Source organism: Alternaria conjuncta (genome assembly GCF_024043145.1).
Source record: "Alternaria conjuncta strain BMP 0040 chromosome Unknown scaffold_12, whole genome shotgun sequence".
In the NCBI taxonomy this organism is placed as follows: Eukaryota; Fungi; Ascomycota; class Dothideomycetes; order Pleosporales; family Pleosporaceae; genus Alternaria; species Alternaria conjuncta.
This window is the reverse complement of record NW_026250101.1, coordinates 672,707-687,108: the sequence shown is the minus strand read 5'-3', so window position 1 is coordinate 687,108 and position 14,402 is coordinate 672,707. Positions and strand designations below refer to the sequence as shown.

The 14,402-nt window shown below is 51.5% G+C and overlaps 3 protein-coding genes across 3 annotated transcripts; 2 read left to right on the top strand and 1 right to left on the bottom strand.

Moving 5' to 3' along the window:
- Positions 1–2,076: 2,076 nt before the first annotated feature.
- On the top strand, positions 2,077–7,005 carry J4E85_008177 (uncharacterized protein; the record flags this gene model as incomplete). The annotated part of the gene is made up of 6 exons (XM_051472404.1): positions 2,077–2,188; positions 2,235–3,672; positions 3,723–4,407; positions 4,455–4,546; positions 4,600–6,292; positions 6,343–7,005. The coding sequence occupies 6 exons, from the start codon at positions 2,077–2,079 to the stop codon at positions 7,003–7,005; spliced, it is 4,683 nt and encodes a 1,560-aa protein (XP_051323869.1).
- A 3,328-nt stretch (positions 7,006–10,333) lies between these two features.
- On the top strand, positions 10,334–11,527 carry J4E85_008176 (uncharacterized protein; the record flags this gene model as incomplete). The annotated part of the gene is made up of 1 exon (XM_051472403.1): positions 10,334–11,527. One exon carries the CDS (start codon positions 10,334–10,336, stop codon positions 11,525–11,527), a length of 1,194 nt encoding a protein of 397 aa, XP_051323868.1.
- Positions 11,528–11,824: 297 nt separating this feature from the next.
- J4E85_008175 (uncharacterized protein) lies at positions 11,825–13,730 on the bottom strand (the record flags this gene model as incomplete). The annotated part of the gene is made up of 3 exons (XM_051472402.1): positions 11,825–12,031; positions 12,080–12,262; positions 12,327–13,730. The coding sequence occupies 3 exons, from the start codon at positions 13,728–13,730 to the stop codon at positions 11,825–11,827; spliced, it is 1,794 nt and encodes a 597-aa protein (XP_051323867.1).
- Between the last annotated feature and the right edge of the window lie 672 nt (positions 13,731–14,402).

The window sequence follows — 14,402 nt, the reverse complement described above, 5'->3', positions numbered from 1 at the left end:
GTTCCTTGACTGCGATGTCTGTGTGATATTCTTCATGCCATGGAGGGCCTGGAAGAGAGTAATTATAGTAGTATGATTGATTGTTTGATGAAAACTCCTCAACGTTTGTACCTACGAAAGGGTGTTCTGTACACTACGACAACCTTTGAGGACTATGTAAGATGAAAGAACGAGATAGACAATCATAGCAGGAAGAACGATAGATGGGTAAGGAGAAAGTTCTAGAGATCTGATCATCCGCGCCCCTTCTCAGACTGCATCATTCGTATCCTTACTACTGTACTTATGCTGCTTGGCGTGTGGGAGCTGTACCACATCCTCATGGTGATTTGCGCTGCCTCTGTTGTCTTTCTTGAGATATCTGCCAACGTATCCCCTTTCACCCCAAAGATGAAAAGGGTCGACCAAGCCCTTGAATACTCCTCGCTTATTCCTCTTCTTCTCTGCTCTAGCCGCCTCCAACTCTGCATCACTCATGTCCCAGAACTGCGTCTTCTTGTCCCTCCCTTTGAACAGGCCCCAAATATCAAAAGGGTCGAACATGGTAATGATCCACGGTCTATCATCGCCCCAGCCAGGTCCCTTGCGCTCGGTGACGCCATCGCGAGCTAGAAACACGGTGTTGGACGGAGGTAAGCGTTTACCCGGATGCCACAAGTTCAGTAAAGCGGTGTTGAGAAACATGATGACAGCTTCGAAGATCCAGAAGTAGATTTCGTTCTGATATATGGAGGACTCCCAGCCAAGGATGTATTCCACGAGGCGGTAGATGCAGCGTATTGTTACGATACTCGCACTCACGTACATAACGTACAGTACGATGCGTAAGTCCTGCTTGAGTACTCCGGCTTTGTTGGCACGTCGATGGAATTGTGCAGCGAGGAGGCCAAATGCGCCAAAGAGTGCTGCCTGGAGACAAAGCGATGCGGTGACGAGATCTGAGCCGAGTTGACGTTCTGCATCGGTAGAGCTGGAGTTGGCCATGCGCCATGCACCCTGTCCGATCAGAATCTCGCATACGCCGTCGAGGCCTATGAAGGTCGTTGCTACCCGCCCTGGGTGAAGAGGGGCCAGGTAGGGGATATAGTACAGGAGACGCGACAGTATGAAGTAGTTGATGAGCGCGTATACCGGCGGCCCAGACATGATGAGAACGGTCGAAGCTATGAGGTATGCTAGATTGTCAGTGTCGTAAGCGCCTGCGAGACGCACTGCGAAGCCGCTGATCATCAGAAGAGCAGCCCACGGTAGGAGGACTGTTGTTCGCCAGGATTTGTGCTTGCTGAGAGATATCAGTAGTGCACGACTGCGACTGTCGAGATGTTTACATTGTTTGCCACGCATGTAGCGCTCCGGAGATGGAGAAGAGGATAATGAAGACTACGGGTGCGGCTTTGTTTGGTGCATAGTACCAGATGCTGCCAGGTGAGTAGTCTCCCATTCCCATCTTGACAACGATGAGTACGATGTATTGGCGATAACTCGAATTGTTGACTTGATCCGCGTAGAGTGATGAGAAAAGATGTCCGAAGGCAGCAGAGGTAAAAAGCTGTTGTTGCACACTAAATGAGAAGAATATGCCATGAGGCTTCACATACGCCCAGATAGAGTTGCTGACATGCTTACCCTTAATACGTGGAACGTGGCATGGATTATGAACTGGGGCTCACGACTACACATCCAAATGGCGCAAATGTCAAACCCCTCATAGGAAGACCAATGCGATGAATGCGACGCTCAGCTGAGGCGTTGACACGACTCTGCAAGGCATAGCACAGGGCTGAATAGGCGCATCTACCCATCGGTAACAGGGCCAAGCGAGACCGTACGGATGTTGACCGGTGATGGGCAGATGGTGGGAGACTTGCGCAACGACTGGTTGATGGAAAGACGCACACGTGATGTGGCGGAGGCCTTTGACGAGTCTTTACCGGATTTGGATTAGTCCAGGCTAGCGGTGAAGCCGCCGAATGCGCAACGTACATCTCGCGACGGCATCATTACCCGCGCACTCAAGCAAACGTCGTCTATCACATAATCCGCCGTCATACCGCATTATCCCATCGTGCACGTTTCATGAGTGTGGCTGGAAATGGTGCGCCAGCCCTGGGTGCCACAGAGGATGGTTCTAGGCAAACTCTAGCCGAACCTACGGTGATGGACGGGCTCTCGAGCTCTAAAGTGACGGGTATGTACCCCTGCAACTTCAACATCCCTATACTCATACTTCACAGTCGAGTACCATGACCCTTCTGGAGTCTTTTCATTGATACAGGAAGACTTGGCTGCGCGATTGCCTCTTCGTAACTTGCACTGGAAAGCTCCTACACGGCCACTGAGATCTATCGACTCCTTACATGTTGATCTCGTGCCCAGTAAAGAATCAGCACAGGCTGCAAGTGCGGCTTCGTCGACTTCAGCACCTGGCCAAGGTACGCCCAATAGGAACACGGATGAGATCTTCAGGCCGGTTAACAAAGAGAAAGAGAGACGGCATCAGATCCCAGGATTGCGCCAAACACCTTATTTGAAGGTCTACCTTTTGAGGTGCGATGATTCAGAGACTTACAAGGCGACTGCCCGTAAGCAGGTCCGCGAGTGGGTGAAGGAACACACCCCACCTTCTCAAAGCAGTACGGCGAACACGCAGGAAAACCATGATGCGTACGAATGGTTGATTCTACATGTCGTAGTGCCCGAGACGCCGGCAGCAAGCCAGCCTCGTGGATCCTCTAATACTACAACCGGTGAGAAGGAGAAGTCTGGAGCAGCATCTAGATGGACGCGCGGGACGACTACCTTGCTGGAAAAGCTTCGCGCCGACTTCAATGTCTCATCAAAATCGGCACCGGACCGGGTAGCTCAAATACGAGTGCCAAAAGAGAGAGTTCCACAGCACATGCTTCCAGCTGCTGCACCTGCCGCCACCCCTGCTATTACCGAGAGCCCCCAAGAACAAGAGCGTGCTTGGGCTGATGTTATCGCTAAGTTCAAGGTACTGATCCTTCTTTCGTTTGACCTCCGGGTGAGCCAGTATGAAGAAGATATTCGCAAGAACGACGCTCAGCGCTCGTTTCCTGGTTGGAACTTCAACACATTCTTCATCTTGAAGGAAGGGTTGGCAAGAGGCTTCGAAAGCGTAGGTCTTGTTGAAGATGCGCTGCTTGGCTATGACGAGCTTTCCATCGGCCTAGATAGCGTCATACGTGATCAGTCGAGCGAAGACGCGCAAGGAAGCGTTTTGCTTAGCTATTCAGACGACATATATCAGACAGCAGCAGAGATCGCACAGCAGGATGGTAATGATGGATCAGGACCATCCATACACGATGATAGGCCGATCAACGCTTTGAAGAAAGACTATCGCGGTCTCATTCTTGCAAACAACATTTCGATCTTCGACTTCAGGCTCTACATCTTCGCTCGCCAGATGTTCTTGCTCTTGAGGCTTGGAAACTCAGTCTCAGCACGTTCCGACCTCGCAGCCAAGCTACAACCTCGACCGAATGCCGGCGTGATACAGCGCTCGGCTGATGACAGCGCTATCGGTATGAAGTCGGGCGGCCAAGGGAACGACTCAGAGGATCTGTTTTCTCTCGCTGAACTCTGCTCGCGTGCACTGAACTTCATCACCTTTGCTGGGCGGCTCTTGCGAGATGATCTAATTCACGGGTAAGTCCATCTACACACAATCAAGCCACAGCACTAATCCATCGCTGCAGTGCGAAAGCTCACGATACCATATTTCCTGATCATCTCGTCGAGAACATCGTTCGTTCGTGGACTTTCGCTGCGCTGGAACAAGTCTTGCGTGAAACATCTACAGGATCTCTTCCATTTACGAAGTCCTCTGGAAATCTATCGGCAGGCTCTTCCGGTAAGAGTCTTTCGTTTGGTGGCCGCAACAAAGAGCAAAAGATGAAAGTCTCAGAACAGAAGTCTATGATCCATCCATCCAGATCGACATCTCTGAATCATGGGCGACCAGTATCAGACATGCCATACTCACAACCTGCAGCCAATGCACAAGTCGTATTTGAGAACGGCCAGTATCACGATCGACCACTACCTGGCCAACAGAGCACAATCCCTTCTGCGAAGAACGGATTGCAAGAGCTGGCTGGTACCAGAGCGCAGTTGCTCGCAATTCAGCGACGTTTGCTCGAACATGCAGGCAAGAGCATGGGCTGGAATATTGGCTGGAATGCTATATTAGCATCTCTGAGTGCTAAAGAAGAACTCACTGAGGTTGATCTAGAAGACGAGGAAGAAGAGGAGGATGCATCGAAGCAGAACCTGTCTCGTACTGAAACGGAAGGGGAAGCTTCAAAGTCACGTCTCGGTATATCTGCCGCAGCGCTGGTCACTGCGATGACATCCATCAAGCAATTCCGACAATTCTATGAGGTCAGAAGACATGATATAACCCGGCATGAAGCTGCTAACTTTCACAGGCTTTGAGTGATCTCATCGTCAAGCACTATATGGCCGCAGGCCAGACCAAGTCCGCAGAAAGCGTGCTCGGGGATCTGGCTGCCCTCAGGTTGTATGTTTGCCACTTCTCAGATTACATCAGACCCAATACTGACATCACTATAGTGAACTCGGTGACTTCGCGGCAGCCGCCATGTACTTTGGACGTATGGCATCTTACTTTGCGGAGAGCAGGTGGAACACGGTCGAGACAACCATGCTCAAGATGCACGCACGCTGCCTCAAGAAACTCAACCGAAAAGATGAATATGTACGGACGGTACTTGATCTCTTAGCCAAGTCTGCGGCGAGTCGAATGGCGTTCAAGAGTGCCTCAAAAAGAGCCAGTACAACCGACGCAGGTGACATGCCTGGTGTCTGGCTGAACGACGACAAAGTTGACACTACTGACGTATTCCATGAACTCATCAGCTATTCGCAACATCTACCCTACGATGTCACGGTCCAAATGCCGAAATACTTCGGCGACATCTCGGTAGAGCCATACGTTCGACACTACGATGATAAAGATGGGTTTCAGTTACGCCTTCAATTCAGACACCATCTCGAAGACGAGATTGAGTTACGCGCAGCCAAGATCCGCTTGGTCAGCGCAGTTTCGAACCAAGCCAAGGACATATGGCTCGAAGAGACGGGGGCTATACAGTTGAAGAAGGGCTTGAATCGCATGTGGATCGGCTGCAACGTGAATACGATTGGACCGTACATGGTTGACAGGGTTGTCCTCGAAGCAAAGCGTATCGTCTTCGTACACGAACCTTTTCAGAAAGCAGAGGCGACAACTCCACTTGGCATCATCACTTCGGTCTCTGCGCATTCTCTCAAAGCCGCGAAGAAAGCTCGGATACTATGCTTCCCCCGTAGCGAATCCCTCCAAGCCCGGATCTATCTCTCGCACTTCATCCATATCGACAAGCCGCGGCATATAGAGGTCGAGTGCTCAGCTGGCTGGAATGAGATTACGCGCGCAGAAGTCCGGCTAAAGTCTGCCTCTGCAGGTTTGCGACTGCGAACCGCAAATGCAAGCGTCGCTTCCGGAGAGATTAAGATCGATGAGAGTAAGCCAACGCCGGGAGTCATTGCTATTGGTGCCATGCCAGCCGAAACTACAGCGACGTTGAAGGTGCCTTACGATATGGAGACAATATTGCAAGACCTTACTGTCAAGATCGACGTCGACTATTTCACCGCCAAGGGACAGTTCCAGTATACCTCGACCTTCGTCATTCCAGTTGAACTGCCTCTAGACGTCAACGTTCACGACCACTTCAAGAGCAAATCACTGTTCTCGAAATTCAACATCAAGACGGCCAACCATGTGCCGCTGAAGCTTCTAGATGTCGCACTAGAAGGATCAGAAGAGTTCGACGTCCATGCGCCAAGGCGTCCGAAAGAGGTTGTCAATGTTTTCCCGAAGCAGCCTGTCGCCGTGACATACAAAGTCACCAAGAAAACGATGGACGCTGCCAAGAAGCGACAAAGTCGAATTTCTACCACCGGCAGTTTATCATTGGCTGTCGAGTACAGGTGCTTGAATGAAGACGTTCTTGAACGAGTGCGGGTGATGTTTGCTGAGGCTGTGGAAGATAGTCCAGTTCATCGACTGGCTCGTTTGCTTACCGACCATTTTGCTAGTCAATTGGAGCAACACATACTGCCACCGCAATACGAGAAGATCGCGTTACTGCAGAGGCTCGACCTGGGTGCTTTCGAGGAGGTTGGGTGGGCAGACTGTTTGGAGAGCTTACCGCTTGTCGTCCGTGATGACACGCAGACCTGGCTGCAGAAGTGGCATGAAGTCAGTACTAGTCTTCTCCGAGCGAAATGTGTATACTAACATCTTGCTAGAAACACCGAACCATCCTGCTCACCGAAGACGATACTGCCGATACAATACAGCAACCGACCGCTCCGCCATCGCCAAACCCACCCCGCCGGATGGTCATCACAGTCTCAATCCCTCAGACCCACATCCTCCACACCGCATCCCTATCTCTGAACTCGCCTTCGGTTTCTTCTCAGTCCACAATCGCAACCGTCGGCCAACCTATCATGACCACCCTTCGCATCTCGCATACCCGCCGCTGGGCCTCGCCATCAAGCCTTCTCTCCGCCGCCAATCTCGCCGAAGTTAGTGAGCCCATAGACTTCGTCTACACCATCGACGCGAACCCAGACGTCTGGCTAGTCGCCGGTCAACGACGTGCGCACTTCACTGCCAAGGAGGACGATGAACATGAATGGCCCATCATGCTCATTCCGCTCAAATCGGGGAATACGCTGTTGCCGAATGTGGACATTCGCGCGAAGATCAAGCTGAAGGAGGAGGAGAAGGGGAAGTCAAGTACTACGGAGGCGGAGATCTTGAACTGCGAGATTGATTATTTGAGTTATGGGGAGAGTGTTATGGTTGTGCCGGATGTGAGGAGTAGTACGGTGGGCGTTGGGGAGATGAGCGTGGGTAGGCCAAGGAGCGTGGTTTGGTTGGAGAGTAGTGGGCAGTCATTATGAAGAAATGAAAGTGGATGAAATGTGGGACATAGCACCTTTGAGCAAGATACAAGAGCATGGTAGAAGCCTGCGGTCAACTGGATGTTCTCTACCTAATGACTAAGTTTGATGGCACTGTTCTAACAATGATCCCACTAGCCGAGATAATCCGCCCATGCAGGTTTGTTTGTTCCTTCTGACAACCAGAAATTACTGTATGTGTAGAAAACAGTGAAAAGACTGTTTAGTGTGACGTATCCAGCTACAAATTCGCCCATTGAACCCTTGATACCCGTCAATCTTCTTGGGGTCTTCGATAACAAACCAACGAAAAGTACATCATAGAATAGCAAAGAGATAAAGGGAAACGTTACAAATGCAGAGATAAAAATTAAGAGTGATCGCACACAACGGGTGGGTACCGTTTGCTGAGAATATGACGACCATCCTGGTAGGAATATCGACCCAAGGATGATAATGCACCAGACGATGCCCAGAATAACCCAGACCATTGCGGATCGTGGTAGTATATAAGTCCCATCTGCAGTGATCTCCACTATAGTCTGGAGTACTTTGTTGTGAATGACTTCAAAACGGGTCGCCCATAGTTGCCTGGCATATGCAATAGGCGGAACAAGAACTGGACGTCCTGAGAGCCAGACCCATGCTCGAATGAGAACCTGGCACATAATCCAGGTCGGCCCTAGTAAGAGCAAAATTTGTATCACAAAATGATCGTAATGATCATTCACAAGAAATATTAGCCATAGGTGCAGTAAACAGAAGGAAATCATCGATGCGACGCCGCATAAGGCTCCTACCACCAGTTCAACACGCTCTTTAGTGCGGACAACGATAGGCATCGGCCTCAAATCGAATTCACCAGCACTTCCAGCTGTTAGGCGAAAGAACTCCGGCACTAGAAAGGCTGTAACATATATTGATGTCACGACCTGAGTCACGGGAGTACCACGCATAGCGAACACTTTCAGAGCTTGTGGGGCCGCTCCAATAGTGAATGCGAACATGCTTTGTCTCCAGTTGTTATCGATTGATGATCCTGCGAGGTAGTTGCTGTTGACCATTTCAAGACCCTGACTAGGAGTGATCAGCCTTGAAGAGACCTCGGCGACTCTCCATTCGATCGGAAGTGCGGTCGTGTTTTGGTGGCTCATCCTGTTCGGCGTTTCGGTCCCCTCTTGGAGGTTGCCATCCGTGGAGTGATTCGCTGGTTGAGAGACTGCAAGGCTTTCGGGAGAGTTCGAGGTCGGCGCTGAAGCTGCAACAAGGTGCGCAGGCGCAATGACTTCCTGGTTATCGAAGACTGAGTTGGATTGCTCGTCTTCTCGAATAGATGCGAGCGGTAAATTGAATATAGACTGGGCTCTTCCGTGTTCGAACCGACCGTACCAGACATGCCTGGCTGCAGTAGTAAAGGAGCATCCGACATGCAAGAGACAGATGAATTCGGCAATCATCATCACTGTGTCCAGTGCGCAGATCAAAGGTGAAGCTCGCAAAGCAGCACTAAGCACAAAGTTCGCGCGAAGAACGCGACCAGTGCTTTGGATCATGACCGTTACCATGCATGCAATTATAGGCCAGCATGCACTCTGCCACGAAACTTCTGTAGTGGTGCTGTGGCTGAACGCTCATGGCCGTCAGTCGTTGATCGAAGCCTTCTAGTCTGGATCTCCAATAACTCACAAGAAGTGCCGGTATTTGTAGTACCTCCATCCTGAAGCAACGAGGCGTTGAGGCTAGTTGCGAAGGGTGGAAGGATCATAGTTGCGCGGCGGAATCCACGAATGCAAGCCAGTTTGTGCTGTTGTTGAACGAGAGACAGATTCGAGATTGTAAAGGTCGATAGTAGAGGGGTACAAAATATTCTTGGATTAAAGAGCCCGAGATGTGGGTGTACTCCCTACGGTTCGACATTGACGAACTCGAAGCTTACATGGCACATTCCGGCCTTCTCGGGATACGTCATGTGAAGGCTGAGGTGCTATACGTTAAAGCCTTTCGTTGGCTGGATAATATGCTGCGCCCACACGAGGCACGAGGAGGGGTTTCATAATGTTCAAGGCAGCAAGCAAGGCAGACTAGGAAGGTGGCAGTGATAGACTGGCAAAAGCCAATGACAGACCACGCTAGTCGTCAGCACAGTGCATGCTATCGCAGCAGCCACACCGGAAACCCTTTTCATGTAAGCAAAAAGGACGGACGATGCATAGTTACTCTTGCCGCATATAACGTCAAGCAAAAAGAGAGCTCAGAGTTCGAGAGTCACTATTTTACATCTAGAGCAAAAAAGAACAAAAACATACAACAGCGGGGATTCGCTAGTGGTCACCCACCTAACTACTAATCCGCCGGTACAATGCTTGTATATGGCTGAGCGGACGGGAAGCCTAATTCTCATTGTCCTATGGTCGTATGTACAAGTTTGGGCAGCTAAACTCTATATGACCGCATTGCGCAGGGCTGAGCTCGATAAGACGGAGGTTCGTAGACTGATACAAGGGTCTAGGATAGTGTACTGGCTCGCGCTGGGTTGTGTTGCTGGTGTGGGGTAACCGGCGGCGTAATATCGCGGTGAGGAGCGCTTGAACGTGGTATACTGCGCTCGTCGGCTTAGGTTGCAGGTGTAAGGGGGCCCGACTGGCAAGTGAAGAGAACGACATAGTTAACTAGATGCTACACGTTAGCATGCATGGTGCGGGAATTGTTTCCAATGCGTCCAGTCGTTCCAAGACCTCTATTGCTGCGAACGTTGCCGTTGCGCAGTCTTGCGCGCCGATGTGTGCTTCCTATGCGAAGGTGCTAGGCAATAGCGTCTTAACAAGAGCAATACTGTCTGAGAAGTATGCAGGTAATGCGTATGGTTATCGCATAGTGTGGTGCTTAGGGAGGGAGTGTGTCGTTGAAGAAAGATCGCACTCGTGGGTGTCCTCGTGCGGCGCATGCCTGTGCGGCATGCGACAGGAGACACGCGTCAGACCCGGGAGATGACGATGATCACGTGGTAGCTTAGCGCGTCAATCACGCGTCTCAACACCCCCCGAGGTTCGCTCTCAAGACGAGCTCCATACGCACACCCAATGTTACAGTCACGCTCCATGCTGCGAAACTAGGTGCTGCTTCGGGATGGAACACTTGACCTGAGCCGATTCAATTATTCGGCCATCCCGGGGTCTGTCGCTCTCGGCCATAAGTATGGCCTTGGACATGGGCGTAGCTGGAACCCCTTCACTCAAGGCATCCCGCCTACATCGCAAGCGCATGTCCAGTATACCATACTAAGCTACCTGACTGCATATTTCACACCGCGCACGAACGAGCCACTACCATGACCGACCTCTCGAGAGAAGAACTGCCGCCTTCCGATAGCCCCCACCTCGTCCTTCGGCACCCTACCGAAGAAGAGTGCACGACGATCTCGATCAATACCTCCATCGAGTGGAAAGACTCGCTTTCACTCGCACAATACTTGAAAGAAGGTCAATGGCTCGCCACGGTCCCTTTAGCCCGCGATGGAGGCATGACAACATGGATCTTGGTTCACCAGGATAAAGCTCCAGGCGAGCGTCAGATACTGTGCTCTTGCGAGAGTTTCTCCAAACGCTCACTCACGAGCGATATGAGCGGCGCTATCAGCGAGAACATTGTGCATGGCGTGGCCAGCGTCTTCTCCCTGAGCGAGTACCGCGGCCGAGGGTATGCGGCGCGCATGATGCGTGAATTGGCGAGGACTTTGCATACGTGGCAAGCAGAAGGATATCCATGTGTAGGAAGCACGCTGTATTCCGACATTGGGAAAGAATTCTATGCGAAACTAGGCTGGCTCCCAAACTCCACCAATTCGCACATCGAGCTGCAGCCCTGCGCCATCGCGTGGCCTTCGCCGGCTAGACCAGTTATCGAGGATGAGATAGGAGATTTGTGCAAGCGGGACGAATACTTGGCTCGGTCCCGCATGGCAATACCCACGCAAGAGGCGAAAACTCGTTTTACGATCATCCCAGATCGTGACCATATGCTCTGGCATATATCCAAAGAGGTGTTTGCGACGAAACACCTCTTTGACCGGATACCCAATGCGAAAGGAGCGATAGCTGGACCGCCCGGCAGCCAAGTCTGCGCACTTTGGACGCATCGATACTACAGTCATCCTGACGCAAGCACGTCACGCAACGTGCTATACATACTTCGGCTAGTGGTTGAGGTCGATGAGACTGCGACAAGGCTATCTTCCGATGCAGCGAAACTGCCTGAGCCTGCCATGTACGAGCAGCAGGCAGTATACCTTCGGGCGGTTTTGCAGGCAGCCCAGGCCGAAGCCAAAGAATGGAATCTCGATGTCGTCAAGCTCTGGGATCCTACACCCTTGGTTCTAGACATACTTGCTCAAAGTGGGCTTGATTTCGAGGTTGTAGAACGGAAGAACGACAGTATTGCTAGCCTTCTTTGGTACGATGCAGATGGTGGTGTCAGTGACGAGAGGCCATTGTGGCTGAACAACGAGCACTACGCGTGGCAGTAGGAGTTGGAAGACCCGATGCCGATGACATTCGAGTCTTACGTGTAGTTTCGATCACACTGCACAATGCAATTACAGTTCCAAACCCCACCAAGGTCGGCGATCTCGCCGTCTCGGCTTTGACGTTATAGGACGAGCCGATAAACAGACAAACCTGCCAATTTGATTGTTCTGAACAGTAGGCTGGTATATCTGCGGAGTGCGCACTAGATGGGTTACGATGGTCCTATCTTCAATGTCAATGCACTGTCATCTAAGCTGTTCCATCAACCGGATGTCAAATCGTCTTGTAACGCCAGATCAAGTAGACTGCACGCTAGAGGGATGCCTATCGCCCTCAGACCTACGGTGTAGTTCTGTCATAGGTGTACCTCCATTCTCTGTTGACTCGTGCCTCGATCCATTAGCTCTGTCGATTCCGAGAACTGCGGGCTTAGACGTATCGCTCAAATGATGCGCACGGAGGAAGAAATTGGCAATGAACGACAGGCCTGCGGCCACTACGAACTGCAGCTGTCAGCTGATGTGTCAGTGAAGAAACGCAAGATTGCGTACCATAAGCCAGACTGATCTCAAAGAGCGGTAGTATGCATCCTTTACGAGCAATTGCTGAGCATTGGGCAAAGTCTTGATCACCTCAACATTTGCTGACGCCTGGTCACCACCAAACATGCTCGCCAGGTCTCCACCAATCTTCTCTGCAAGGCCATGGCTAGCAGCATCCATCCGATTCTGGAACTAGATATGGGTGTAAGAAGTCAGTGTCTGTCTCACATGCAATTTGTAGATGGGCGTCACGTACGATCACGCCCCCAACAACGACCGCTACAGTCGTTGCCAGCGACCGCATGAAAGTCATAGTCGCTTGTATGACCGCCGTATCCGCAACGGTCATTGCAGCTTGCGCAGCGATGAGTGGCGGTTCGATATTCATGCCCACTCCGATGCCTGTGACGACTTGGAAGATGATGAGCTTCGTCAGGCTCTCTCCAACCCGAACGCTAAGGAGAAGACCTGTACCAAGACATAGCAAAATATGTGCAACGTATGTGATCGGAAGATATGTTCCTGTCGTCTGGATATACGCGCCTGTGCCTGCGGCGGACAAAGAGCATGCCACAATGAGCGGTATGAGATGAACGCCAGAGACAAGAGCGTTGGCGCTTAACACGGATTGGGAGTATAGAGGCAAGTAATATGAAAGGCCAACCAGGATGTAGAAGTTACAAGCCCACACGAAGTATGCAGCGACTGTCGAACGCTTTGTGAAAAGACGCAGTGGAATGACGGGATTATTGGCGAACTTCCACTCATTCACGAGGAAGACGGCAGTCGTCACGAGTCCAAAGACTATAAGGCATACGACTGTTGCTGAAGACCAGGGGAACGTGACGCTACCAAAGTCCAGTCCGAGCAAGATCATCAATGCGGCGCCAACGATCAGGATACTCCCTACCCAATCGATAGCCTTCAGACCCGCAAAGACAGGCGTGTGCGGCGAGGGCAGCTTCAAGAAGAAGACCAATACGACCAATACCACTGCTCCGATTGGCAAATTGATCCAAAAGCACCATCGCCAGCTCGCCTTTGTCGTAAAGCTGCCTCCGATGACTGGGCCGATAGCGCTGCCCACCGCCCACACCAGGGACGTTATGGCAAGATACAGCCCTCGATCGCGCAGGGAGAATGTGTCGCAAATGATGATGTTGACTGTTGTGCCCATTCCAGATGACCCAAGGCCCTGCAATGCACGGCCCGCAATAAGGGAATGCATGGACGGCGCAAGAGCGCAGAGTAGACTTCCCCCGAGGAATATGGTCAGCGCAATCAAGAGGATGGGCTTGCGACCCCATATGTCTGCTAATGAACCCCAGACTGGCGTACTAGCTGTACTAGCTAGGATGAATGCGCTGCCTATCCAGACATAGCCTGTGGTAGAGTGCAGGCGTTGCACTATGGTGGGGATGGCGGGTGTGATGATCGTGAGGTCGAGGGCGGATAGGAAGACGGAGAGACAGAGTGGTAGCATGAGCAATGCGATGGCCGTTGCAGAGAGTTTGTTGGTAGAATTCGCGGAGTATGTGGCGATCGTAGGTGGTAGTGTCGTCGGCACGCTGTCCGGGAGTACGTCGCTTGTTGATGTCTCTGGGTTGCGGGTGGACTTGCTGTCTGCGAGCACCTCTCGAGGTAGATCCTTCGACGCCATCGCTGTCACATTATCGTTGCTATTCAACCTTCGGCATGGCGCTTCGAGAACATTGCCTGGCGAGAGTACGCTCTCCACGGCCTCTGTCCTACTAAGTCTAGCAACGGGCGTCGGTATGGTCTCCTGATTCGAACGGCCAGTCAGCGCCGCTTCAGTACTCTGGCTGTTACTTTGCAGTGTCGCAGACGATTGTCTTGCGCATTTTCGTCGCAACATCGCTGTTGACTGTCTAGAATGGGATTGCGATTGTTGCGATTGTTGCGGATGGCGTTCAACCGACAGCCAGAGCGCAAAGTCGTTCGGGGTGAGGGAGTTGCGCAGCGACATCTCCAAGGCTGGCTCGTTATCATCAATTCTGTGAAAAGGCTTGTGTTTATCTTGCGATGTCGTGCTCAAAATCCGGGAAAAAAAGATACTTTGCGCAAATCGCAGAGTGGTCTGCTTTTTCTTGAAGGTACCCAGGTAAGCCGACGAACTTTCGCGAGATGATTCGGATGTGGCAGGGATTTGGATCATGTGACTTCAAACTCGGCGTCCGTTCTCCATGACCAGTCTCTGTTCAGTGGAGTGTACTATGGTGTTTCTTCTGCCAATTCCCACAAAGAACGTTCATGGCAATGTTGAGAATTACTAAGTACGCAAGAAAATACGTGCTCCTCGAAGTTGAACTGA